This window comes from Candoia aspera, chromosome 3 (genome assembly GCF_035149785.1).
Source record: "Candoia aspera isolate rCanAsp1 chromosome 3, rCanAsp1.hap2, whole genome shotgun sequence".
NCBI lineage: Eukaryota > Metazoa > Chordata > Lepidosauria > Squamata > Boidae > Candoia > Candoia aspera.
This window is the reverse complement of record NC_086155.1, coordinates 33,524,917-33,549,736: the sequence shown is the minus strand read 5'-3', so window position 1 is coordinate 33,549,736 and position 24,820 is coordinate 33,524,917. Positions and strand designations below refer to the sequence as shown.

The following is a 24,820-nucleotide window of genomic DNA, read 5'->3' as shown; positions in this document are numbered from 1 at the left end:
TACTGTTGCTACTTGGTCATTATACAGATTCTTCAGGAGGCATACAAGATGACTTGGTATCCCCATACCACTAAGAACTTGCCACAATTTGTTATGGTCCACACAGTAGAAGGCTTTGGAATAGTCAATAAAACAGAAATAGATGTTTTTCTGAAACTCCCTGGCTTTTTCCATTATCCAGTGGATATTGGCAATTTGGTCCCTAGTTCCTCTGCCTTTTGTAAACCCAGCTTGTACATCTGGCAATTCTCACTCCATGAATTGCTGAAGTCTACCTTGCAGGACCTTGAGCATTACCTTACTGGCATGTGAAATGAGTGCCACTGTTCGATAGTTTGAACATTCTTTAGCGTTTCCCTTTTTTGGTATGGGGATATAAGTTGATTTTTTCCAATCTGATGGCCATTCTTGTGTTTTCCAAATTTGCTGGCATATAGCATGCATTACCTTGACAGCATCATCTTGCAAGATTTTGAACAGTTCAGCTGGGATGCCATCTTCTCCTGCTGCCTTGTTATTAGCAATGCCTCTTAAGGCCCATTCAACCTCACTCTTCAGGATGTCTGGCTCTAGCTCACTGACCACACCGTCAAAGCTATCCCCAATATTGTTATCCTTCCTATACAGGTCTTCTGTATATTCTTGCCACCTTTTCTTGATCTCTTCTTCTTCTGTTAGGTCCTTGCCATCTTTGTTTTTGATCATACCCATTTTTGCCTGGAATTTACCTCCGATGTTTCTAATTTTCTGGAAGAGGTCTCTTGTCCTTCCTATTCTATTGTCTTCTTCCACTTCCGCGCATTGCTTGTTTAAAAATAATTCCTTGTCTCTTCTGGCTAACCTCTGGAATTTTGCGTTTAATTGGGCATATCTCCCCCTATCACTGTTGCCCTTTGCTTTCCTTCTTTCTTGGGCTACTTCTAGTGTCTCAGCAGACAGCCATTTTGCCTTCTTGGTTTTCTCTTTCTTTGGGATGTATTTTGTTGCCACCTCCTGAACAATGTTGCAAACTTCTGTCCATAGTTCTTCAGGGACCCTATCTACTGAGTGCAGTCCCTTAAATCGATTCTTCACCTCCACTGCATATTTCTTAGGGATATTAGTGAGCTCATATCTAGCTGATCTGTGGGTCTTCCCTAATCTCTTTAGTCTGATCCTACATTGTGCAATAAGAAGGTCGTGATCTGAACTACAGTCAGCTCCAGGTCTTGTTTTTACCAACTGTATAGATGTCCGCCACCTTTGGCTGCAAAGGATGTAGTCAATCTGATTTCGGTGTTGTCCATCTGGTGAAGTCCATGTATAAAGCCTTCTCTTAGGTTGTTGGAAGAGAGTGTTTGTTATGCAGAGTGAGTTGTCTCAGCAAAATTCTATCAGCCTATGTCCTGCTTCGTTTTGTTCTCCCAGGCCATGCCTACCTGTAATTCCAGGTGTCATTTGACTGCCCACCTTAGCATTCCAGTCTCCTGTGATGAAAATAACATCTCTTTTAGGCGTATTGTCCAGTAGGTGCTGCAGATCCTCATAGAACTGATCTACTTCAGCTTCTTCAGCATCTGTGGTTGGGGCGTATATTTGGGTCACTGTGATGTTAGATGGCTTGCCCTGTATTCGAATTGAGATCATTCTATCATTTTTTGGATTGTATCCAAGCACTGCTTTAGCCACTTTACTATTAATTATGAAGGCTACTCCATTTCTTCTGTGGTCCTCTTGTCCACAGTAGTAGATTTGGTGGTCATTTGATGTGAAGTGGCCCATTCCAGTCCATTTCAGTTCACTGATGCCCAAAATGTCTATCTTCAATCTGGACATCTCACCAATAACCACATCCAATTTGCCCTGGCTCATAGATCTTACATTCCAGGTTCCAATGGTGTGTTGATCCTTAGAACATGAGATTCGCCATTCACCACCAGCACTGTCGGCCACTAGCTGTTCTTTCGGCTTTGAGCTAGCTGCATCATCACATCTGGGGCTAGTTGAACTCATCCTCCCCAGTAGCATTTTGACCATCTTCTGATCTGGGGGTCTCATCTTCCGATGGTATACCGACATATCTCTGGTTGTACTGATCCATTTAGTTTTCATGGCAAGAATACTGGGGTGGGTTGCCATTACCTTCCCCAGGGATCGCATTTAGTCTGACCTCTCTGTCATGACCTTCCCGTCTTGGGTGGCCCTTCATGGTTTAGCTCATGGCATCATTGAGGTGCTCAAGCTCCAACACCACGACAAGGTAACGATCCTTTGCTGAAGTGATCTCTTTTACTACAGCTAAATTGTACTTCTGTTTAGTAGAGTTTTAGAATATTTAAAAAATTAACTGTATTCATGTACATGTTTATCAAAAACAAAACATAGTAAATCTCTTTGGCTGCCCGTGCATGAAGCACTTAATCACTTTTTATTCAACTAACCCAACTTTCTGGATCCACATGTCACACTGAACCATAAAGTAGCAGTACAGTTTGGACTCACATGATGTCCTTGGCTAACATATGATTAGCTACAATAGTTTGTGGTTTAGTATACGAAGTGAAACAACCACTGAATATATAAGAACAGCCCTTCAAAAAGACTTTTTCCCTGTCCTGAAATTTCCAACACTCAACTTGATTAAATAATCCTGTTTTTCTATTTTTGCATACTGAGAGAGGCAGAAATGAAGAAAGGAGTTAAGAAAAACTGTCCTGTCATGCAAACATTTGCCATTTTCCCAAGTGAGTACCAACCCATCACCATACCTCAGTTCCAGAGTCTAGCCTTTTCTGCATGTGGACTGTTACATTTTGCTCTCCAGATTAAGCATCATTCAAAGATACCTCACTCCTTTGGAATTAGCCTTGAAGCAACATCGCTGAGTTATTTTAATATTGAGGGCACCTCATCCCAAAATGCCAAATGATCTCTCCCAGCAATTTTATGTATATGTTGAATAACATGGGGGACAGTATAGTATTCCTAAGGCCAAGACAGCTCAAAGAGAAAAAAAAACGTGAAGCAGAAAGAAAAGCAAACCTAATGAGGATAAAAATAAAAGAAAACGGAAGACTGGAAAAAATTCTTTTCTTTCTGCCTTTCGTCCTTGACAGGATATATGCTCTTACTATAAGACTCATTAGCAAAATTAAAACACGAGCTAAGTCGACCAATTAGAAAGGGACAGCTTTTAAAAAAAGAAACACTTTCATCTTCCCGCTGTTCTGCGTCAATGTCACCTCCCCATCTCCCTTTAAACCAATAGGAGGCAGCGGAGAAGTACAGAAGCGGAGTCCAAGGGCTCATGGGTAATGTCGTTTTTCCAAGAGCAGTTTTAATTGCAAACCGCCTTTAAGCGAACTCTATTTCCCATAAGTCGTTTCTCGATTTTTTTCGCCTATTGCCCAGGCAAGCGAGTTCAGGAAGGCTATCAAGCAGAGCTGATTCGCGGCTACGGGCCTAGCGCTATTCTCCCCGCCCAGCCTCACCTGCTCGCAGCTTCACAGGTGAGGAGGAGCGGGAAGTACGTCTTGACTCCTGGGTGGGAGGGCTGTCTCGGACTTTCGCTTGGGGTCCACGTTCAGTGGAATTAGCGGGCCTGGAAGTAAAAATATCGCCGTCGCCGGGACCGTAAGAATTTAGAGGGGTAGAGCCGAGTATTAGCTTTGTTCTCGCTCCCAGAGCTACGAACAGACAAATTTCTGAACTTTAGAAAAGTTAGTTTTTATCAAAACCTATTTTTTTTCTACTTCTACTGGGGTATATTAAACGCCTCTAATTTTTCATTCGTGTACTGGACACAGAGCAGATTAGTTTCTGTCCTGGATAACTTACCTATCTATTTGTTTAAAGAAGAATGCCAAAACAGGCGTGCTTGTCGCTGCTTCTGTTGCTATTGAAAAGAAAAGACTCAGAGCAGCCTTCGCTGCCAGAGGAGAGGAGTCAGTCTTGCTTATATAAGTTTTCTCCTGTAGATGGAAGAAGAGAAAACAGTAAACAGCATGAAAACACAGATGGGTTTTTTGTTGCCGGATGACCAAATAACAGCATTACGTCACCAGATGATGGAAAACCAGGCATCCTATCGTCAGAAACTACAAAGTTCACAAGAAGCACAACACTGTCAAGCAATACTTGTACAAAAGCTACAGGCAAAGGTAAAAAAGCCTTTCTGTTGCCAGTGATACCCCAAAAGAAACTGGTGATGTACCTTCATAGATGCATAAATAAAAGGGTTAGTGAGGTGTAACAGTGCTGTGAAAGAATGGAGGAGAATCTGCTTCAAATTCCCACTCGTTATGAAAATTACTGGGTGACTTGTGGATAATCATATCTTTCAGCTGAACCTCCCCCAGAATACAGTAATTGTGAGGATAAAATTGGCAGGGGCAATATTACTTTAAGCTGCTGAAAGAAAAGCAGGATATAAATGTAAAAGATAAATTTAAAAAATGACTGGAGCTTCTACTTGTAAACATTTTTTTCTGAAAAATTTGTTGTTTTGACTAATTCTGCTAAATATTCATGTCTTGGGCATCTAGTGTTATATCTAAATTAGCAAAGAAACCAACTTAAAATTTTAGTTTTGTCCAATTTTTTTCTGAAAATCTTTTTTTCCCCCCTTTTTCCAGTGCTACACATACATGAGAGCCAGCATGGTACAGTGGTTAAGGCACCAGGCTAGAGACTGGGAATTCTAGTTGCACCTTGGGCACAAAGGCAGCTGGGTGACCTTGGGCCAATCACACATACTCAGTCCTAGGAATTAGGCAAAGGCAAACCACTTGCAAATCTTGCCAAGAAAACTGCAGGTATTAGTCCACGCAGTTGCCAGGAGTCAACACTGACTTGAAGGCGTACACACACACACATCACACTGTTCACTTTCAAGAAAAGGAACATTATGTGCCACATCTCCACATGAAAAGGAATAGGACAGTAAGCAAAATAAATTGGAGACGTGAGATAAGAGAAAAGATCAGTTAAATCTAATTTATTACAAATTAACTAATATTTCTCCATACCTTTCTGTTACTCCAAATCATCCCTGCTTCTACACATGCATGTGCCTTTTCATAACTGCTTTTGTTCTTTAAACTTCTCAGCCTTCTCTTTTTGATAATTTCATTAACTCCATCCAACCACAATTGTCTCGATCTTCCCTGTCTTCTTAACCCAGTCTGCCTTCATATACTTGTTTTGTGATTTGATCCTCATTCATTCTCTCTACATGACAAATCTTTTCAACTGTTCTTTTTTTATAGTCACACTTTCATATTCAATCCATATTCATTCATTGCCCATTCATTCTTAACCCCAACTTTTCTTGTTTTACCACATAGTCTTCTTACATATCTAATTTCTAATTCATCCTATTTTTATGTTTCTCCTGCTATATCCTTGGAGCACATTGTTATATGCAGTCATTTCCATTTGTTTCAATAAACATTTATTCATTGCCATATAGTAGATCACATAAAATTTCTCCATCCATTTCTCATATTTAATAAACATTTTGCCAAGGCCCACAGACCTTTATATATAACTTGCAATTGTTCAATGAATTTTCCTTGTCAAACACAATTGTTTTGGTCTTTGACACATTACTTTTCAGATTAAGGCTCTTTGTTACGATTTGTATAACGTTCAACTGAAAATCTTTGTTGGATTATCAGCCAATAATACATCATTGTATGCATGTTAAATTCATTCATGTCCCGAACTATGTAATATCATTACAAGCATTCCTTATATATTTATCCATAAATACAATAAACCACAAAGAGGTTCACACATCCTTGTTGTAATTCCTGTTCAGAGTTGAACCATTTGTTAAACATTCTGTTTATTCTCATGCTTGTTTTATTTTCATCATATATCACTCTTTCCATATTCAGCAACCAACTTTCAAGTCCATATTCATGCAAAAGATTCCATAATTGCATTGCAAATTTTACTTGATCAGCTGGTATTCCAGTTGCTAAGTATTACTGTTTGAAAATTCTCTGATGTTAAGGTAGCAAGTGAAATAATGATAAAAGACATTGCTTCCTTCCAAATTACTCTGTTTACCTACTCTAAAGCTGGAATTTATGTGTGTGTGTGTGTGCTCGCACGTGTAAGTGTGTAAGAGAAGGCACAAACTCAGCACAGAAAGAGCATTAATTGATAACAAACCTGAAACTGTTTGAAATGTCAGAGAAAGGTGTTATAGCACAGAAAGATGTACACTAATAATTTTCTGTTTGTCATAGGTTTTGCAATATCGAAATTGGTGCAAGGAGTTAGAAAAGCGTCTGGAAGCCAACAATGTGAGTTATATTGGAAGTGATCTTTGTAATTATGTATTATTAACAGTGTACTGCTGAGCTGCCATGCTAAAGTGAGGAGGATTCTTGGAAGTACATTCTGTGGAGTCCTTGGTGCTTTCTGAGCTTGGTTGTTTGCTTGCAGACATTTCACTACCTAACTAGGTAGCATTATCAGTGCTAGTGAGCGTGGGCTTTGCTCCCTATTTACATACAGTAGCTTGCCCTGCCAATGTTGGTGGGGGTGTGGTTTTCTCCTTGGTAGTTCTTTCATTAGGGTATTGTTTTCTGCTTGATTGTCTAGTGTTAATCCCTGCTTATCTGGGTGTTGGCTGCTAGGGGGATATATTCTGGTCTTTTTTGTTTCCTTCTTAGCTTTTTGTTAACTCTTTTGAATGGTGTATAAATATGGTTTGTTTCTGTGTCTATTGATGGCTGATTAGTCTGAATGCCAAACTTCCAGGAATTCCCTAAAGTTTTTGGATTTGGCTTGGTTTAGGATGTTGTTTCCCAGTTGAAATTGTGGTTGAGTCTGTCCATGTGTTGTGGAATTAAGGAGTTTTCATCCTGTCTTCTGACTGCTAGTTGGTGTTCATGGATGCGCTCTGCTAGTCTTCTGCCTGTCTGTCCTATGTAGTGGCTGTTACAGTCCTTACACTGCATGCTGTAGATGACTCCTGTTTTTTCTCCTTGGGCTACTGGGTCTTTTGGTTTACTTAAAATGTTTTGGGGGGCTTTAGTTGATTGTGTGCTATGGTGATGCCATGTGGTCGTAATAGTCTGTTGGTTGTTTCTGAGATGTTTTTGATGTATGGTAGTGTTATCCTTTTCATAGCTTGTGCTGGTTGTGCTGTAGTGGGTTGAGTGGTCAGGCACTTTTTGATAAAGTTGCCTGGGTATCCATTTTGTTGGAAGATGTTGTATAGGCGGTCTGTTTCCTTTTTCTTGTGTTCTGGGTAGCTGCAGTGGGTTTGTGTTCATCTGTACAACTTTCTTACACAGCTCCTCTTGTGGAAGGTTGGAAATGGAGCACTTGGTTAGTGTAGGTTGTTCATGCCTACTTCCACTATCTTATTTTTGATAATCTTATTTTGAGAACTGTCCTGAGCATCTTTTGACCTGGGGTTTCTGCTCATGGGATCCCACCTAGTACTTGTTGAAGTTGGCTGTCCTGCTCTCAATTTCTCTTTCTGAGTATCTTGAGCCCCAGGATGACATGGTAGCTTTTCCAAAATTCCCATTACTTTTATTTCTTCAACTTCATCTTTGCTCTTAGAATCAGGTTTGTAGAACTGATACCTTCTGGGAATGAAACAATTAGCAAGACCACTGAGGAATTTTTACGACCTTGCAGTCTTAGTTGTTTTCTAATTGATGACTATGTAGTTAAAATTATTATTATTATCATCATTATCCTCCCTTGAAAATTCTGGTACAGGAGGCCATTATGCACATCTGCTTGGTGATTTATTAGACATCCTCACAATATTATCACCTTCGTTGTATTCTTTCAAATATGCTCTTGACTGGGCTCTCCTGCTCAAATTCCTGGGTCTCAGTATGTGGGTTAACTTCCTTCATAAATAATGCCATTCTTTTTTTTTCCTTTTGCCTGGCCTATTCCTTTTGAATAAGTTATATCTTCCTTCCATGCATTCCATTCATGAATTTCATTTTATCAGATTTCAATAATACCTCTCAAATTGTATTGGCTTTTTTTTCACTAAAACTTATTCCTTGGCCTCATATTCTGTACATTTCTATTGATCCACTGGAATCCTCAAGTCATGTGTTTTGACCTATTCCTTCCTATATTTTTGTGCTCTGTACTGGGCACTTCTACATCCTGCATATCCCTCCCACTCCTATTACCAGTATTTGGCATAGCACTATTTTCTGGGATCTAATACCTAACCCCCCCTTCACAGCCATGCAGTTAGTTTAATTGTAATTAAATGAATGTGGCTTAGTACTACACCACTGATTATCCATTTGATCACTGTTTTATAATCTGATGTTTAATTAAGACATCTTTTTCTCACAAAGGATTCTCATCTACATCTGCAGGATCACAAAGTGGACCAGAGTCTAGAAAATATATTGGTTCATTTGGAAGAAGAACAGCAGAGGTGAATTAAACCTAATTGTAGCAATGTGTTGAGAAAGCAGTGCAGTTACAGTACAGGCAGTTCTCATTTAGCAACTTCCTCGTTTAGTGACTGTTCACAGTTACAACGATGAATAAAGAAGTAACTTTATGACTATTCCTTGCATTTACAACTTTCGCAGGTCTGTAAAGCAAAGGAAAGCTGAAGTAAGATCATAAACTCAGTCATGGTTTCACTTAGCGATCACTTCACTTAATAACCAAGTTGCCAGGCCCAATTGTGGTTGCTAAATGAGGACTACCTGTAATGATGCCAGTTCATCTTCTCAGAATCATGTTTATTTGTTTAAACTATTACTTTTCTCTTATATATCAGATGTGAGAATTTGGCTAGGGTGAACATCTTGCTTCGGGAACACTTGGACAAAGCTAATGAAGTGAATGGGGCTCTCCAGGAAGATATCAACAAACTGATAGATGATTGGACAAGAGCCAAATTTGAGTTAGAGCACAAAGAGAGTGAATGGCACAAAGAACGGGAGGTAAGAATGCATTTGTAGTAAGATTACCAAAAATGTAAGGAGAGTAAATTTCTTCCTAGACAATCTTGTATTCCAGTTAGATAAAATTCCCCATGCTTCAGTTTGAACAGATGTTTGCTGATAAAGACTAAGAAAGTTGGTAAATATTAAGTAATGGGACTAAGCAAGGGTATATACAGATGTAAATGATTCTAGCAGTCAAGCCACTATCAAAGATATGTCATATTAAATGGGAATCGAGTGCTTCCTTTCTTAATGATTGGTCAGCTCATAGCCATATATTGAAAGTTGATTCATATTGCAGAAAAAAGATATTCAATAACAGCCTAAAGAAGCTTATATTTTTTCCTTGAAAAAGATGCTTTAGTGTGTTCCAAATGACTGTTGTGGGATAAAACAGAGACCATGTTGTCACTTGTTATTTTCTTGCTGTTTATAGTTCTTTGAAAACTATATGCGGTCTGAACACGATCGTATCCTTGGCATTTGGCGGCAAGTGGTGACATTACGTCGTCATTTTTTGGAAATGAAGACAGCAACTGACAGGTGAGGAGGAACAAATTCTTCTATCAGTTGAAATTTTATACTGCTAAATTATATGCGGAAATATCCTTTTTCTGTATATCAGTGAAAGAACTGACATGTTTCTTTCACTGCTGTATAGGAAGGATAATTTTTATCTACTCCATCTTTCCTCTGAAGATTTTGGTTTACTGGTGGCTGAGTTCCACTATCTATTGATAGGTAGAGCATAGTATTATTTATTTTTACTCCAGGGATCTGTCTGAATTAAAAGCTGAGCAAGTGAGGCTTTATGGCTCTATATTGGTCAGTTGCTTCCATGTGAGCTCTGATGCACAGTTCTGGGAGACCAAGAATTTAGAAGATCCAGCCCTAAGATGCCAGCTACAGGAACAGCAACAGCTTGGTAAAAGACTAGAGAAAATGGATATGGAGAAAGTAATATATCAGCCAGCCAAAGAAATTGTGACTTTACATATCAAAGGAGATTTGGCAAAGGAAGATCTTCAGAGCAGGTAAGTACCATTTTAAAAGGTCTACTGACTGCTCTCCTCACCAGTTGTGATTGTTCAAATATTCAAATTACACTGGCTGTTAGCACCAAGACTTTATCAAGAAAGACATTTAGTTACAAATCATAGTAGAAATGAATTATACCAATTAATATTTTAATTGGTAAAGCAAACTAGAAAGATAGTGGCCCAAATAAGTAGTCAGTATGATTTGTTCTCTCTTGGAAAAAAATGCAGATCTTCTGGTAACAATTGTGGTATATGAATAATAGTATCAGGGAAAAAGTGGTAAAAATACATGGCTTTATATATAAGGGCTATATTTTAAAGTAGTAATGTTTTTGGGATTGGAGATGTTTTCTCTATTAAGAGAGCATGCATGTATGTGTGTGTGTATGTGTGTGTATGTAAGTAAAATCTTGGACCTTCATTAGTGGTATTTTGGAGGTGGAGCTTGGTTTTCAGATGGTTGCATTTAGAAAGTTCCTGTAGGAACATTCTGTCCATATAAAAGTTCTACTTTGGCACACTGAGAAATTGGATACAGGAATCCTACTTCGGCTTTGGGATTGTAAATTGTAACATTATAATGATTCTAATGGTGTTTTGCTCCTTCAAGGGATTAATATAAAGTATGTAATTAGATTTTTTTCCTGATTTTGAAAATGGGTGCTCTGCTTAGAAGTTGGGGTTCCTAAATGCATCAAAATATGTGCAGGATTCATGTTCTCATCTTGAGCTTTCAGGGACAATGAGCCTCTTTTAGAAGCAGCAATGTAAAATCATGGTAGCCAAAACATCTTAGTCTGTAAATACTGCTGTTGTCTTTTCAGGGTGCTGGAGTTGACTGCTTTGCTTGAAGAGTCTCATAAACAGAATGAAGAGAAGGAGAAGACAATGAAGGCACTAAGAGACACGGTGGAAATTCTGGTATATTGTCAAAGAATCAGAGAAAATTCAGTTCCTTGATAAAAACTCAAAGTTATGTAGCTTGCTTTATACAGTTTTAGTGATAGCTGCTTACACAAGTGAAATGGAGGAGTCTGGAACACAAGATGTTTTGAAAAGAAATGTACTATTTTCTACAACAGTAATACCTAATGTTGATATAATTATGCCCAAGGAATGGGAAAACAGGTTGTGCATTTATAAAGCCAAAGTTCTTTTTGCTAATATAGTTTGAAAAAGTGTATGTAAGATGTAAACTGAATATTCATTTTAACAACTAAACTGTACAAGTTTTCCCTGTACTGCTGTGGAATCCTGTAATACTGATGGATTTGCCTACGGGTAGAACTTATTTTGATATGTTTTCATTTGTTATATTCTGGCCAATGAGATATGTCCATTGCAGTTCTATTGATAATAATGTTGTCACTTAGTATTCTTACTAAATTATGTTCTAAGAGCAGATGTTTTTGAAGATTCAGACTCTGTAAACAATGACTAAACTGTAATGCTTTTATTTTTTCAGAAGGCGAATAATTTGAAGATAGATTGTGATCAAACAACAAGCAAAAATATCAGTGAAGAGATCTTTTCTCTGCAACATGTGATAACAGAAATTACTCAGGTAATATCTGATCTCTTTTCATGGTTTTTCACTTCTTTAAATGTAAATTAAATCTTCCATTCTTTTGTGTAGAAGTGCATTTTTGGACTTTTGGGAGCATGCTTTGTAGTACATGGCTGGCCTTTGTCCATTCATCACATACCTGCTGTGATGAGTGTGGCCAATCACAAAAATGTTGATGGAGCAGGCATTATATTAAAGGCCCCAATATACAAAATATAAAAAAGCTTCATGCAAAAGACTTAACTATATGTATTCTACTTAGAGGTATGTTTGTTTTATTTATTTACAATAATTTATATGCTGCCACCTCAGACTATAGGGATTCTTAATGAAATAAGCAACCATAAAACATACAGTTGGTTTGGATTTCAGGCAGTCATTAGCGAGAATGATGCAACAATTGGCATCCCGCAACTTGAGAAGCATGCTGACCCTTGTGGGATCATACCACTGGATGCTGGTGATTCAGATGGGACCCTTCTTCTTGTACGTGATGTGCTTGCTAGGAGAAGAAATCAAGTGCAGGTGAGAGGATTGTTAAGAATCCTTTTCCCTGTCAAATTTCTCTGAGGACTTTGACTGATTTTAATTCCTTCCACAGGCTAATGTTTCTTATATTCTAACACATAGCTTTTCTTAGCTTCTGTCAAGACCTTCATGACAGGCTCTTTCAGGACACAAGAATACTTGGATTTCTAGAAAGACCTTTATTGCTAGTAGGATATTGTAACAGAATCTTGAAAGCCTATTGAAGTAATTCTCTTGCACAATTTATACCTGGTATAATTAAGATGGAGTAATTCTGAGTCTCTTTCTCATGCTTTCTGAATTCAAGAATTTCTTCTGTAGCAGCCCTGTTTCCTCCATTAACTGTCTTTCTCCCATCTTTGTGTTCCAATGATTTGTTAGGCTTTCCACCACAGCTTTTGTAAAATACTCCTTCAGTCTCCAGGTGCTTTTATTCTGTGTGTTGACTCTCAGTCAGCTTTCTATGTAAATATCTATTTACTCTCCATCCTCTCATCATACATTTTTGTTAAGCCTTATTTTTTTGTTTTTTCTTTTGCAGCAACTGAGGCAACAGCTGTTGGAAAGTCAAGATTCTGTCACTGCTTTGGAGAAGCAACAAAAGCAGCAGGCAGAGCACAGCAGCTTCCTAAGAGATAGGCTTGAACAACTAGAAGGAGAAAGAGACACATGTGCAAGCCAACGTCAGCATTTACAGTCTGTATTGCAGACTTACCGTAGGTAAGCCTTATGCTTGCTTTTTCTAGCTTTAGAGTATCTTCTCCAACCTGCTGCCTTCAGATGTGCTGAGTTTGTAATTCCTGTAATTCTTTTGGCTCTCCTGATTGAGAATTTTGAGAATTGTAATCCCAAAATTCTGGGTGATGCCAGTGATTCTACTTTCATGGAATATGTCATGAGTAAGGATGGCGAGCAGGGGGCTCCCACCCAGACTGTCAAGCGCATGCGTAGCACTGAGGAACTGTTCAGCCATTCAAAGAGACACAGATCGGGACCGCCTTAACCTTTGGGGTTTATATGGCTGGGTTTTCCCACGCTTCCTCAGTTTGTTAGGATTCTTGTTAAGTACTACTAATAAATATTAGAGACCAAGTCATTGTCTCAGTGTGTTTCCTGGTAATCAGGACAGAATATATCATACTGTTAAATATATTTACCTTATAATGTATCTGTTTATTACTGCCAAGTTAGTTGTTGTCAATTTCCAGCAGTAACTACTTAACTGGAGACTACTGTTTCACAGTGACCATGAAACCCTGGAGAAATCTAGAAAAGAACTGCAGCAACAGCTGGAAATATTGCAACAGGAGGTGCAGCACTTACGCCAGAGTAACACTGAGCTACAGCTGAAAGGAGATATGGCAGATGGGGAGAAAGAAGAAAAACAGGAGGAATTGGAAAGGCTAATGCGTGAGAGAGAATACACGTGAGCTTTTGCTTGTTTTCTTCACACATTCCCCAAAGAGCAATAGTTTGCTTAAAAAAAAAATTGGTCTACTCCCACATTGTGCACCTATTCATATGTATCATAATATGCCATACAATTTGACATTATTAGGTGCATTATTAGTGAGAAGAACCAGAACTATCTGCCATGTTCAAGCAGAAACTGGAAAAAGATTTCTTGAGAATGCTTAGATTTGGGTTCTTGCACTGAATGGGGGTTGCCAGACCCCTTGTTCAATGCAGAAGTTCAAATTAACCCCCTGTTTAGTGCTGAAGTCCAAATTCAAGCATGTGGTCCATTCCAGCTTTATGATTCTAGTGCTGAATAAATTTTAAAGATTAACATCCTAATAGCACTTCCAAGTGATCAGAGTGCTTGATGTGCATTACATACTTAATTTTTTTTTTTCAATGTTAAAAACTGAGGAGCCTTATGATGAAGGTGAAAGAAGAAAGTGCAAAAGCTGGCTTGCAGCTAAACCTCAAAAAAAACCAAGATTATGGCAACCAGCTTGATTGATAACTGGCAAATAGAGGGAGAAAACATAGAGGCAGTGAAAGACTTTGTATTCCTAGGTGCAAAGATTACTGCAGATGCTGACTGCAGTCAGGAAATCAGAAGACGCTTAATCCTTGGGAGAAGAGCAATGACAAATCTCGATAAAATAGTTAAGAGCAGAGACATCACACTGACAACAAAGGTCCACATAGTTAAAGCAATGGTGTTCCCCATAGTAACATATGGCTGCGAGAGCTGGACCATAAGGAAGGCTGAGAGAAGGAAGATCGATGCTTTTGAACTGTGGTGTTGGAGGAAAATTCTGAGAGTGCCTTGGACTTCAAGAAGATCCAACCAGTCCATCCTCCAGGAAATAAAGCCAGACTGCTCACTTGAGGGAATGATATTAAAGGCAAAACTGAAATACTTTGGCCACATAATGAGAAGACAGGACACCCTGGAGAAGATGCTGATGCTAGGGAGAGTGGAGGGCAAAAGGAAGAGGGGCCGACCAAGGGCAAGATGGATGGATGATATTCGAGAGGTGACGGACTTGTCCCTGGGGGAGCTGGGGGTGTTGACGACCGACAGGAAGCTCTGGCGTGGGCTGGTCCATGAAGTCACGAAGAGTCGGAAGCAACTAAACGAATAAACAACAAAAGCTAAGTCACTGTGTAACATGGTGAATTCATGGCACAGCTGAGAATAGAACACAAGACTTCCTGTTCGATAACTCTGTCTCAGCTGCTACATTACATCAGCTGTTTCTTTTATTTAGCTTTATTTGAATTCAGTATTCCATACAGACCCATTCAGGCGGCAGAAAAGGGGTCAAAACTATTAAGACAAATAAAAGAATTCGATAAGAAAAGGAAACAGCTAAAACTCAGCAGCATTAATTATTCTGCTCCATCCCTTTAAGTCCTTGCACACCATCCTTGCTTCCACCTGCATCCATGTTCAGTGTTTTGTTCTTTACACGTCTTTCTCTTTTGAGGATCTCAACAACTCCATCCAATCACCGCATTCTTGCTCTTCCTCTTTGTTTTGAAGCATTCACTGTTCCTTCATATATTTATTTTGCAATTTGATTCTCATTTTCATTACATGACAAAACAACCTCAAGTGCTGCTTCAGTTGTGGTCACTCCCTTTTTTATTCAGTCCACATCATTCAGCATCCATTCATTCTTGACCCTTTCTCTTCTTGCTTCATCACATATTCTTAAATACCACATTCCCACTGCATTTAGCCTTTACTGTTCTAATATATTCCATAAAATAAAGTGAGCACAAGTATACTCTCATATACAGCTATTTTCACTTCTTTTGACAAACATTCCTTCCTTCCCACAAACCATATACTACCCACTCTCTTTTTCCCAGTATTTGTGTGTCTTAAAATACCTCCATGCATTTTTCGATCTAAATATTCTGCAAAGAAACACACATTTATCTACTTGTTCTAGTTTTTTCTCATTTATATATAACGTGTAATAGTTCATTCCATTTTCCTTATCAAGCAACAACCTTAGGTTTTGATATGTTAATTTTCAGATCCGTACTGCTTGTTGCAACTTTCAGGTTCTTAGACAACAACATATTATAATCTTCACAACAAAAGTACCTAAAATGTAATCACAAATGTTATTTATACGTCTATCCATATATACATTAAGCAATCATTTCTCTGGTTACACTATCTTTACTGGCAGGCTTATTATTTTTCAATATTCTCAGAGTATTTATGACTTCCTTTTCACCAATTTTGTTTTGTATACTATCGTTATATCATTTATTTCAGTTCCACTCTTCAAGGTACCACTATCATTCCCATACAAATCTCTAAAATACTTGTTTCAGTATTCCTTTGCTTCAGTTTCATCTCAAATAATTTTCATCACTTTTATTTTTAATTCCATTCACTCTCCTGGAGTCTCCTTGGTTTTTTTTTTTTTTTTGGTCCCTTTGAGTCAGTGTTGCCTGGTGACTGCCTGGACTAGTCTCTGCACTTGTCTTGGCAAGGTTTTTCAGAAGTGGTTTGCCATTGCCTCCTTCCTAGGGCTGAGAGAGAGTGACTGGCCCAAGATCACTCAGCTGGCTTTGTGCCTAAGGCAGCACTAGAACTCACAGTCTCCTGCTTTCTAGCCTGGTGCCTTAACCACTACACCAAACTGGCTCTCTTTATACACTTAGCCCTCTTTGCACACTTCCAAAACAATTTTTTATTTCCATCAGAATTATTCTGCATTTGCACTTCCTCTTTTAATCTAACCTGTTCCTTTTTTTTTATTTTTGCCTTATTTACAACTTTTATGTTTTCTCTTGTAATTTTCAGTAATCATTCTTTTATATGCATATTTTTCTCATCCACAGCCTCTTTACTTCATTCTACTAAGCATTTTTCATATTTCCCACTTATGTAACTAAATGTGCTTCTGTAATACTCTGTAACATAATTCCTTTCTGTCTGTTTCTAGCAGCTTCCACATTATCTTTCCTTAGAACCTTTTCCTATTCATTCTGTTGGAAGATTAATTGATTGATTGATTAATTAATATTCTACCAAGACACATATTTATCTACTTGCTCTAGTTGTGGCTTTAACATAATGCTTTTTAGTAAGATAGAGATGGTGTAGACTAGGTTATCAGCCTTACTGTCATATGCATCATATCCTAAGAATTAAGACAATGTAGTCATTTTGGGCACATTTTGGCTAGTATGCCACAAGAGCAACTAAACCTTTATTCATGATATTCTATGTAAGCTACCTTGCAAGCCAATATACTCCTGTCTGTATCCCACTATCTAGAAGTACATGCAGTATATTGACACAAGATAGGTGTCAGGGCAGCCACGCTCTGAATAAGACTCAGACTCACTTAGAAGGCCTAAGGATTTCTGGTTTTATTAGAACGGTGTGCGTGCAAAGAGAAAGACGGGAATCCTCATGTGGTGACGGGGTGCCCTGTTTATACTTTGCTGGCGGACGTTGTGCTTCTCTACCCTCGGGCCAGGACCGGATGGGTGCTTGAGACCACGATGCGTCAGCTGATGGGCGATCCCAGCGATCTCCTTTGTCTCCCTGTCTTCGTCCGGACCTGGTGCATCCCCTGAAGGTGTTTCCCCGATCTTCTGATAGGCGTTAATTCCTGTCTGATGGGTGCTCCCATTATGTTGGATATCCCTCTGTGGACATGCGTGCCTGAGGGAGGTGTGAATACATCCCCTGGGGGGAATGGGAAGGCGTTCCCCTTACCTCTTTATGGGTGCTAAGTTTGGTCTGAAGGGCTTATCTATTGTGTTGGGGGTTCCCTTCTGGATATGGGTGCTTGAGTGATTTAGGGATTATGCTTATCCCTTCCTCTTACCTAATGTGCATGTTCCCCGTTGTGATGCACATATGCCTTGCAACGGGGAACATGACATTAGGGTGCTTCAGTATTCCAATCCTGGAAATACTTATCTCCAGTTTCATAGATATACCTCTTCCCCCAGACGTGAGGCAGACCCCCACTTCCCCAGCCTTCCGGAAAGGGGTAAAGACCTGGCTCTGCCATCTTGCTTGGGGCGGGAGGAGGGATAATCAATCCCGAGGGTGATTAGCACCTTGAAGACACCCCTGTGAATTACATGAATTTAATTAAGAACTTTTTAACATCCCCATCTTGGATTTTATATTTATATTTATATTATTTAAGAATACTGTTTTTTATTGTATTTTAACCTGTATTTATTTTAGTTTTATTGTAAACTGCCTAGTCATTCTTGAGTGAGATGGGCAGTGACGAAATTTGAAATATAAATAAATAAATAAATAAATAAAATAAGATTAGAGAGCGAGTACTCCCTCTCTCTACTCCCTTCCATGTATTGTACATGATTTTTGTTAATTTTGCTTACCACTGTGAGTGAATTCCTTCCTAGTAGCAATACTTTGGTTGCTAAAACAGCTTTCAATACAGTGTGAGTTTTCTTAGCACAAAACAAGAAATATGTACCTCTGTTTTAATGGAAAAATACATGTATAGCCTCCCTTTTTAAAAAATTGTTTCTTCTCAGTCAGGAAGAACAAAATGCTCTTGAAGAAAAGCATTCATTGTTAAAAAGTGAATTGGTAGCTATGAGAGAGTCATTGGAAAAATCTCATCTTGATGGAGAGCTGATGAAGCAAGAAAAATATGAACTTGCTGTAGCATTGGAGCAGGTACTATTAACATATACTTTTCTTGTTGAGACCTTAACTTACACTTGAAATTAAACTGGAAATGTATAAAGTATACGTGGCATATTTATTAAATGCTATATAATACACCCTCTCCTCATTTAGCAACCACATTCTGTTCTAACAACTTGGTCGTTAGGCAAAATGATCAGTAAGTGAACACATGACTGAAAGAGAGACACTGCGAAGATCACTGGTTGCTGTTGTCTCATTCAGATAAAGTTCTCTTGTACGGTGTCCTCTCCCCCCGCAGGGTGGACAGATTGCCTAAACAAGCTATCTCTTCCTGAGCTGCTTTTCTCCACAGTGCAGCACTTCCCTAAAAAGTGCTAACTGCAAGTTAGCAAGCTCAGCTCTGTGACCTTAATTAGTTGATTAGAACCCTCTGCTGGCTGCACTGCTGCCTGAAACTGGCCAGACCTTAAATCAGTTTCACACTGAAGGCTTTTGTTGTCAGGTGCATGACATTTGGTTGTAAATGCACATATTGGTTGGAAAATGAATTTTTTATTACTGTTTATTATCGTCGTCTTTGCGAATGGTTGCTAATCAATGTCACTAAACAAGGAGTGGCTGTAAGGATTAAGCTAACAAAAATGTAATTTATGTTATTTATTTCCTAGGAATTATATGTAACTCCAATCTAATAAGATTTATTGTACATTCCATTCTTATAGTAAGAGGGTTAAAATATAAAAACAATTTGTCCTGTTCTAAGTATGTTAGGCACTAGGATCACACAGAAGGCAATTAGAACACCAATCTTTTCCTCACATGATCCTCAGTGCTACTCACAATGAGATCAAGTTGTTTGGCCATAATTAGATGGGCAGAATTTAGGGTTCTTTATGTTTTTTTTGTTCAAGCCACTGACTAAAGTTTGTCACGGTAATTGATGGATGTTTGTTTTTGGTGTGTTTCATTCTGTAAGGCTGAGGAGTCTCTTGCAAAGTTAACCAGTGCGCACAATAAGCTGAAGGCAGAAACCGCTAACCTTCATGATGTGGTTACAAAGATGAGCACCCTTAGTGAGGCACTAGCACTGGATAAAGTGAGTTTAAACCAACTGATTTTGAAGGTAAGAACATATTCTAGACAAACTGTTTTTATGCTGAGCAGCATACAGTATGAAAGTAAGGGATACACTACTTCAGCGATTGTGTTCAACTCAGAATAGGGAACAAAGAGTTCCTGTCAGGGTCAGTCTCGCTTCGCAATAAGGCACGGACTCACTTAATAGGTATTAAGGATTTCCGGTTTATTGGAATGGTGGCTGACAGAACGAAAAACGGGAACGGGGGTGCGGTGGTGAGGCGCCCTGTTTATACCCTCTTGCGGGGTCCCGTGCTCCTCCACCCTTCATTGTCCCCAATCCCTCTTGATGGGCTCCTTGATGGCTGTGTGGGCGTTTTCCCGGTGTCTTTCCTTGTCCTCTTGGTTCCGGTGTGTCCTCCAGGGCACCAGGTGCGGCTTATCGCTGCTTATCTGAAGCCCTTCTTTTCAGCTGTATATGAGTCCATGGGTGTGGGTGCTTTGGGTGCTTGGTTTAAGCACTGTTTTAATTATCTCCTTCCTCTTTTCCTTAATGATCATGATCCACGTTGTGAGGCTCTTTGTGCCTTGCAACGGGGTCATGACAGTTCCTCAAGCTCAGATTATCTTGATTAATTGCTGGTGTTCATTGAATTCAGTTAGAACAAGAAAACCAGGCTCTCTTGGACAAAGTAGATCATATGGAAAGGAAAGAGGCCATCTTGCAGAAGCAGCTTAACCAGACAGAAAGAACAAATGAGGAATTAAATGCAGAGAAGTTTCGCTTGGAACAGTTGCTGCATAAGGCTGAGGAGCTGCAGGAAAGCTTACAGAATGAATTGAGAGTGTTAACAGATGAAAAGGAAGAGGCATATGAAGAACTGAATAAGGTGAGCATTAGAAGCTAACCTGCATAGATATTTGATATCAGTAGCATTGTTTCCTATGTCAGAGGTTGAGGGTTGGGGTAGAACGAGGCTGGAGCCCAGCTAGGTGGTACACTGATGTGTGGGAGAGAGTTGGCATGGGATGCCAGGAGTTTTTATTGTGGTTTTTCCCCCCCTGTTTTGATTGTTTTGTGAGCTGCTCAGGGTTGTTCATAATATGGGTGGCTATATAAGTCCTTTGAATAAATAAAGATAAATAACACAACTTAGATGGACAGATGTAGTAGATTTTAATATCTGTTTTATTATTGTTTTTATCCCAGTAGGCAGCATACAATTTTTTTGTACATGTAAGTAAATAAATAATGATGAAACCATGAGTATTTCTTTCTTTAGTGTGGGATCTATCCATTAACTGGGACTAGTTTATGCTAAACATTACTTTTCTTGTTTCCTCTTCTAGGTACATCATCAGCATGAAATATCTCATACGAGTTTGGAACAAACAAATCAAGAGTTAAATCATATAGGGGAAATGCTGTCCAGGGCTTCCAGAGAAAAGGAATCACTAATGCGTGAAAAAACTGCTTTGGAAGTACGACTAGGGGTTGTTGAGAGAGACAGACTGACTCTTACAGAGCAGGTGTCAAAATTCAGGTAAGAAAGTGTTAGATGAAGATTCTTAATTATTTGAATAATTATTGGATCTGATCATAGAAATCCTGGGTTCTGAAAGAATGCTGTTCATAAGAGAACCACAATGCTCTTGTATTAGGGATAGTTCTGCCCATGCAGAAAGCAACTTAAGAAATATATAGCAGTTAAATTATTCAAGCCATATTCAAGTTTAAAATTATGCGTATAAGTTGTCGGATCTGCTGTCCATGAATCAATATAGTGCGCACACACAAGTGGATGTTGTTTCCAAACGTTCTAGTGTCAACTTGACAAATAGATGCTTAGTAAACTAACTTACGAAGTTGATCATGGTCTGTATATTGACATTCTAGATGGAGTGCTTCAGATGTGACATTTTTTTCTTATACTATCTTTCAGGTTTCATACAGTTTTGTAGAAGAAAGAGGCAAAAACTAAATGCCAATTTTATGTCTGTATCTTATAGGTCAGCAAAGGATCTTCTGGAATCAAGTCTCTTCCAAGCTCAGAAGCAATTATCTCAACTGGAAGTTACCCGAGATCAACTGGAAATGAAAATTCAGGCAATTAGCCAGGCCAAAGAAGTGATACAAGGTGAGAAATGGTTGGAGTTTTCTTGAGACAGTTGAATAGCTATACTTCCTTTGTTCAATGGATAAATGAGATTCAGTAGAAATTCAGTCTCTTCTTTGCTTATTCTTTCAGGAGAAGTGAAATGCCTTTGTGTGGAGCTGGAAGCTGCAAAATCAAAAATTGAACAAGAAAAGGAAGAAAAAGCATGGCAGCTGTCACAGGTAGAGCACAAGTGCCAAGAAACCCTCAGCCGCTGCCACACTGTACATAAAGAGGAAATGGACTTAGTCTCTCAGAAGCTGGTAAGCATTTATACAGTCGCTCTGTCATTGGTTCAGTTTTGTTTGATAATGAAACTGATTAAAGAGTATTGTTTCCCACATGACTGAAATGCTTATTCTAAAATATACAACCAATGTTTTCTTTTCTCCAGCTACTGTGTTTCATCTCAGCCAATGTATTCTCTTTCTGGTCAATTCTAGTTTTGGTCCAGTCATTATATGAGATTAAGGCATAGTATCTTGTCTTTATTAAACTCATTTCAAATCTTTGCTAAAGGCAGAACATTTTCTTTAGTGGTTAAAGAAGAAACCATTCTTTTTTCTTTCTGCATTTACTGGATTTGCCTGATATATTTCTAGGGAAATGAACGAGAATGTCACCAAATAGAATTAGAACGTGTTGTCAAGGAGAAAGAAGAGATTGAAAGTATCTATGAAGGGAAGCTCCTGGAACTGCAGCAGAAGATCACTGATATTCAAACCCATATGGAAGATGAGCTCATTAAAGCTGAAAATGCCAAACAAGAGGTAATATGGCTTGTATTAGAGCCTCTTTCTCCAACACAATTAGGTGTGTAGACCTCATCCCCCAGAATTCTCTTGCCAGTATGGTAATTGCTGAGAATTCACGTCTACTTATCTGGAAGACTATGCTTCAACCCCTTTGTATTTCTCTTTTAGGATATTGTTTGTGACACTAGTATACTAATCTGGAGTATTATTGCCTCCTATTCCTTTTTTTATTTCTTTTGATATTAACTCTTAAAACACCCACAACTGCATACTTTCTAGTTGGCTTTTATTTACACACATACCTTTCACGCAAAGAAATGCTATTGCTAGGTATATGTCATTCCTTACAATAATAGGAACTCTTGAGATGAGGATGTTGAGAATTTTGTTGTGATCAAAATAGAATTGCTATTATGCAGAACTCAGAGTGATAGAATTCAAGATATTAAAATGGTAATCTTATGCTTATGTTAATTTTTAAATATATTTAAGACTCACATTTTATATACTGTGCTGGATTTGGTCTCACAGCTTTTTAAACGCTACTTAAAAATTGGTTTCAGAGTAATTATATCTTTTTATGCAGTACATTTCTAAAACATATTTATCCCTGAATAATATTTGGGAATCTAATTTTAGCATACATTGAGCTTTATTCACACTGGATAGGTGGAAACCGAGATCCTAATCAGCTTCACCCTTTCTGAGAAGTAGCCAGAAAGCTTATGAAGCAAAAGCAGGATGTTCAGTGAAATTATCAGTCTCCCAAACAAAGAGAAGTCATGGCTGATGATAAAGAGGGAATACAGAAGAAATTTCTTACTTTCTACACTCCACTACCCTTGTGGTCAGCAGGTGCTAAAACTCTGAACAGCTTGTAATACAGTACTTCAGTAATGTGCATTTAATAGCATCTCACTTGTACCTTATGCTTAATAAAGGAAGTACCTGAAACATGTAAGAGAATAAATATACACATGTAATGCAAGCACTGGGTTTTTTTATTGTCTTTATACAATAGTTTAGGTTGTCTTCTTTCTTCCATTAACACTTTTGAGATAATTCTACAGTAGTTGGAACCATTGGGCCTGTACTTAGGAAAACTTATGTATGTGAGTATAACCAGACTCACTAAGAGAATGTATAGATGCTTAAAGTTCAAAAGGACAAATAAAGTTTGTTAAGAAAGTTACATGATCTGATTGAAAGCCTGCATCTCTGAGCTTTCTGTCACTAGGGGGTGAGGGGTGTGGGGTAGAGGATGGGAAGAAGAAGGCAGGACTCTATTCTAACAAGTACAAGAAGGGAAAAAATATGGAAATATTTCAGTCAGGGGAAATCAAATCAGAGGCAAATCACAAAATGAGAGACGGAGAATGAAAGAGAACATCCCTTCTTGCTTTCTCGGCTCCTAGAGCCCTCCATGGTCAACAAGAGAAAAGGTGCATAGAGCTGATGTTTCTGGAGCTGCATCTCCAGTAAAAGTTGAGCTTAAGTCAATTACTCTCTGGCACCTTGGTCTATTTCTTAAGGTTGGTGTGGGGATAAAGTGGAAAGGGAAAAGAGAATCTTGCATATTTACTTTCTTGAGGTGCTATGTATGTAATTTCATTTTCTTTCTTGAAATTCTGTTCTAGCATTGATTCAGGAATTTACGTAGAAACCTGATCATTTTCAAATAGGTAGAATAAAGAAGAGGGGGGCCTCATGGTGATATAAGAAAACAATATATTTTGTGGGAGATGCTCAGCATGATTTGATTCTTTGGGGCACTAAAATAAGTAACAAAGTAAATTTTAGAATGGATATAAATTGTTAAAACAGAAATAGGTATTTCTGGTATTTCATATTTGGCAAACTGTATTTAGATTTGAAACCTTGGGAAATGAGTCTTTTGAGAAGACCTGAAATGTTCATGCTTCATTCGAGTCTAAATATGGGACTCAGCCTGAGATTATTATGAACTGTTTAGTGTGAAACTTCTGGCTTTAAAAAGCATCATGCATTTGATGGATCCAAATGTATTTCTATGTAATCTCTTCATATATAGGCTCTTCTAGAAAAAGAGAATGAAAAAAACCCTTTACGAGAGGAAATCTTCCAAACAAATGAGAAACTTGTTAGTACTTGTCGGCAGCTGGAGTATATTCATCAAGAGATGAAGAAGCTTGAAGAGAGGGAGCAGGTAAGGAGAAGCAGATGAGTGAAAAATATTGTGAAGCCTGCCAGGAATCCAGCGCAAAGCAATAATAGATGTATAAAGTACCCTTTCGCATTACTCTCATTTGTCCTCTTTTGTTGTATGGAGTCCAGGTTCCTAGAGGACATACCGTATAAGCGAGGGTTAGCAACCTGTTCACACTGGTGGACACATTTGGAATTGTAAAGCATGCTGCAGATCGTTTTGCAAAATAGTTGTCCTAGGAGCAGTTTACCTTTTCAAATAATGGCTATCATGGTAAGGTTAGCATCCAAGCATCAATTTACTAGAAGGCTCCACCTTATTCCCTCTAGCTTCCAGGATACTCTGTACAGCCCCAGCTTATTTTTATTTTCTAAATATGGCTGTAGGGTCTTTGGGAGGCGTTTTTTGTGAATTAAGATGGTACTCAAGTCAGCATGCCATCT

General features: G+C 38.6%; 1 protein-coding gene across 2 annotated transcripts in view; it reads left to right on the top strand.

Moving 5' to 3' along the window:
- The first annotated feature begins 3,956 nt into the window (after positions 1 to 3,956).
- The window catches only part of CEP250 (centrosomal protein 250), a 43,353-nt gene continuing 22,489 nt past the window's right edge, over positions 3,957 to 24,820 (top strand). Inside the window, exons 1-19 of one of the 2 annotated variants that reach the window (XM_063297302.1) lie at positions 3,957 to 4,139; positions 6,237 to 6,293; positions 8,337 to 8,419; positions 8,774 to 8,939; positions 9,379 to 9,485; positions 9,716 to 9,976; positions 10,807 to 10,903; positions 11,448 to 11,546; positions 11,922 to 12,074; positions 12,619 to 12,797; positions 13,321 to 13,503; positions 18,087 to 18,231; positions 19,181 to 19,327; positions 19,941 to 20,171; positions 20,632 to 20,825; positions 21,292 to 21,419; positions 21,531 to 21,700; positions 22,040 to 22,207; positions 24,243 to 24,377. In XM_063297302.1, the coding sequence (XP_063153372.1) occupies positions 3,957 to 4,139; positions 6,237 to 6,293; positions 8,337 to 8,419; positions 8,774 to 8,939; positions 9,379 to 9,485; positions 9,716 to 9,976; positions 10,807 to 10,903; positions 11,448 to 11,546; positions 11,922 to 12,074; positions 12,619 to 12,797; positions 13,321 to 13,503; positions 18,087 to 18,231; positions 19,181 to 19,327; positions 19,941 to 20,171; positions 20,632 to 20,825; positions 21,292 to 21,419; positions 21,531 to 21,700; positions 22,040 to 22,207; positions 24,243 to 24,377 (2,886 nt within the window). The remainder of the gene's footprint in view (positions 4,140 to 6,236; positions 6,294 to 8,336; positions 8,420 to 8,773; positions 8,940 to 9,378; positions 9,486 to 9,715; positions 9,977 to 10,806; positions 10,904 to 11,447; positions 11,547 to 11,921; positions 12,075 to 12,618; positions 12,798 to 13,320; positions 13,504 to 18,086; positions 18,232 to 19,180; positions 19,328 to 19,940; positions 20,172 to 20,631; positions 20,826 to 21,291; positions 21,420 to 21,530; positions 21,701 to 22,039; positions 22,208 to 24,242; positions 24,378 to 24,820) is intronic. The other variant, XM_063297303.1, reaches the window with a different exon arrangement.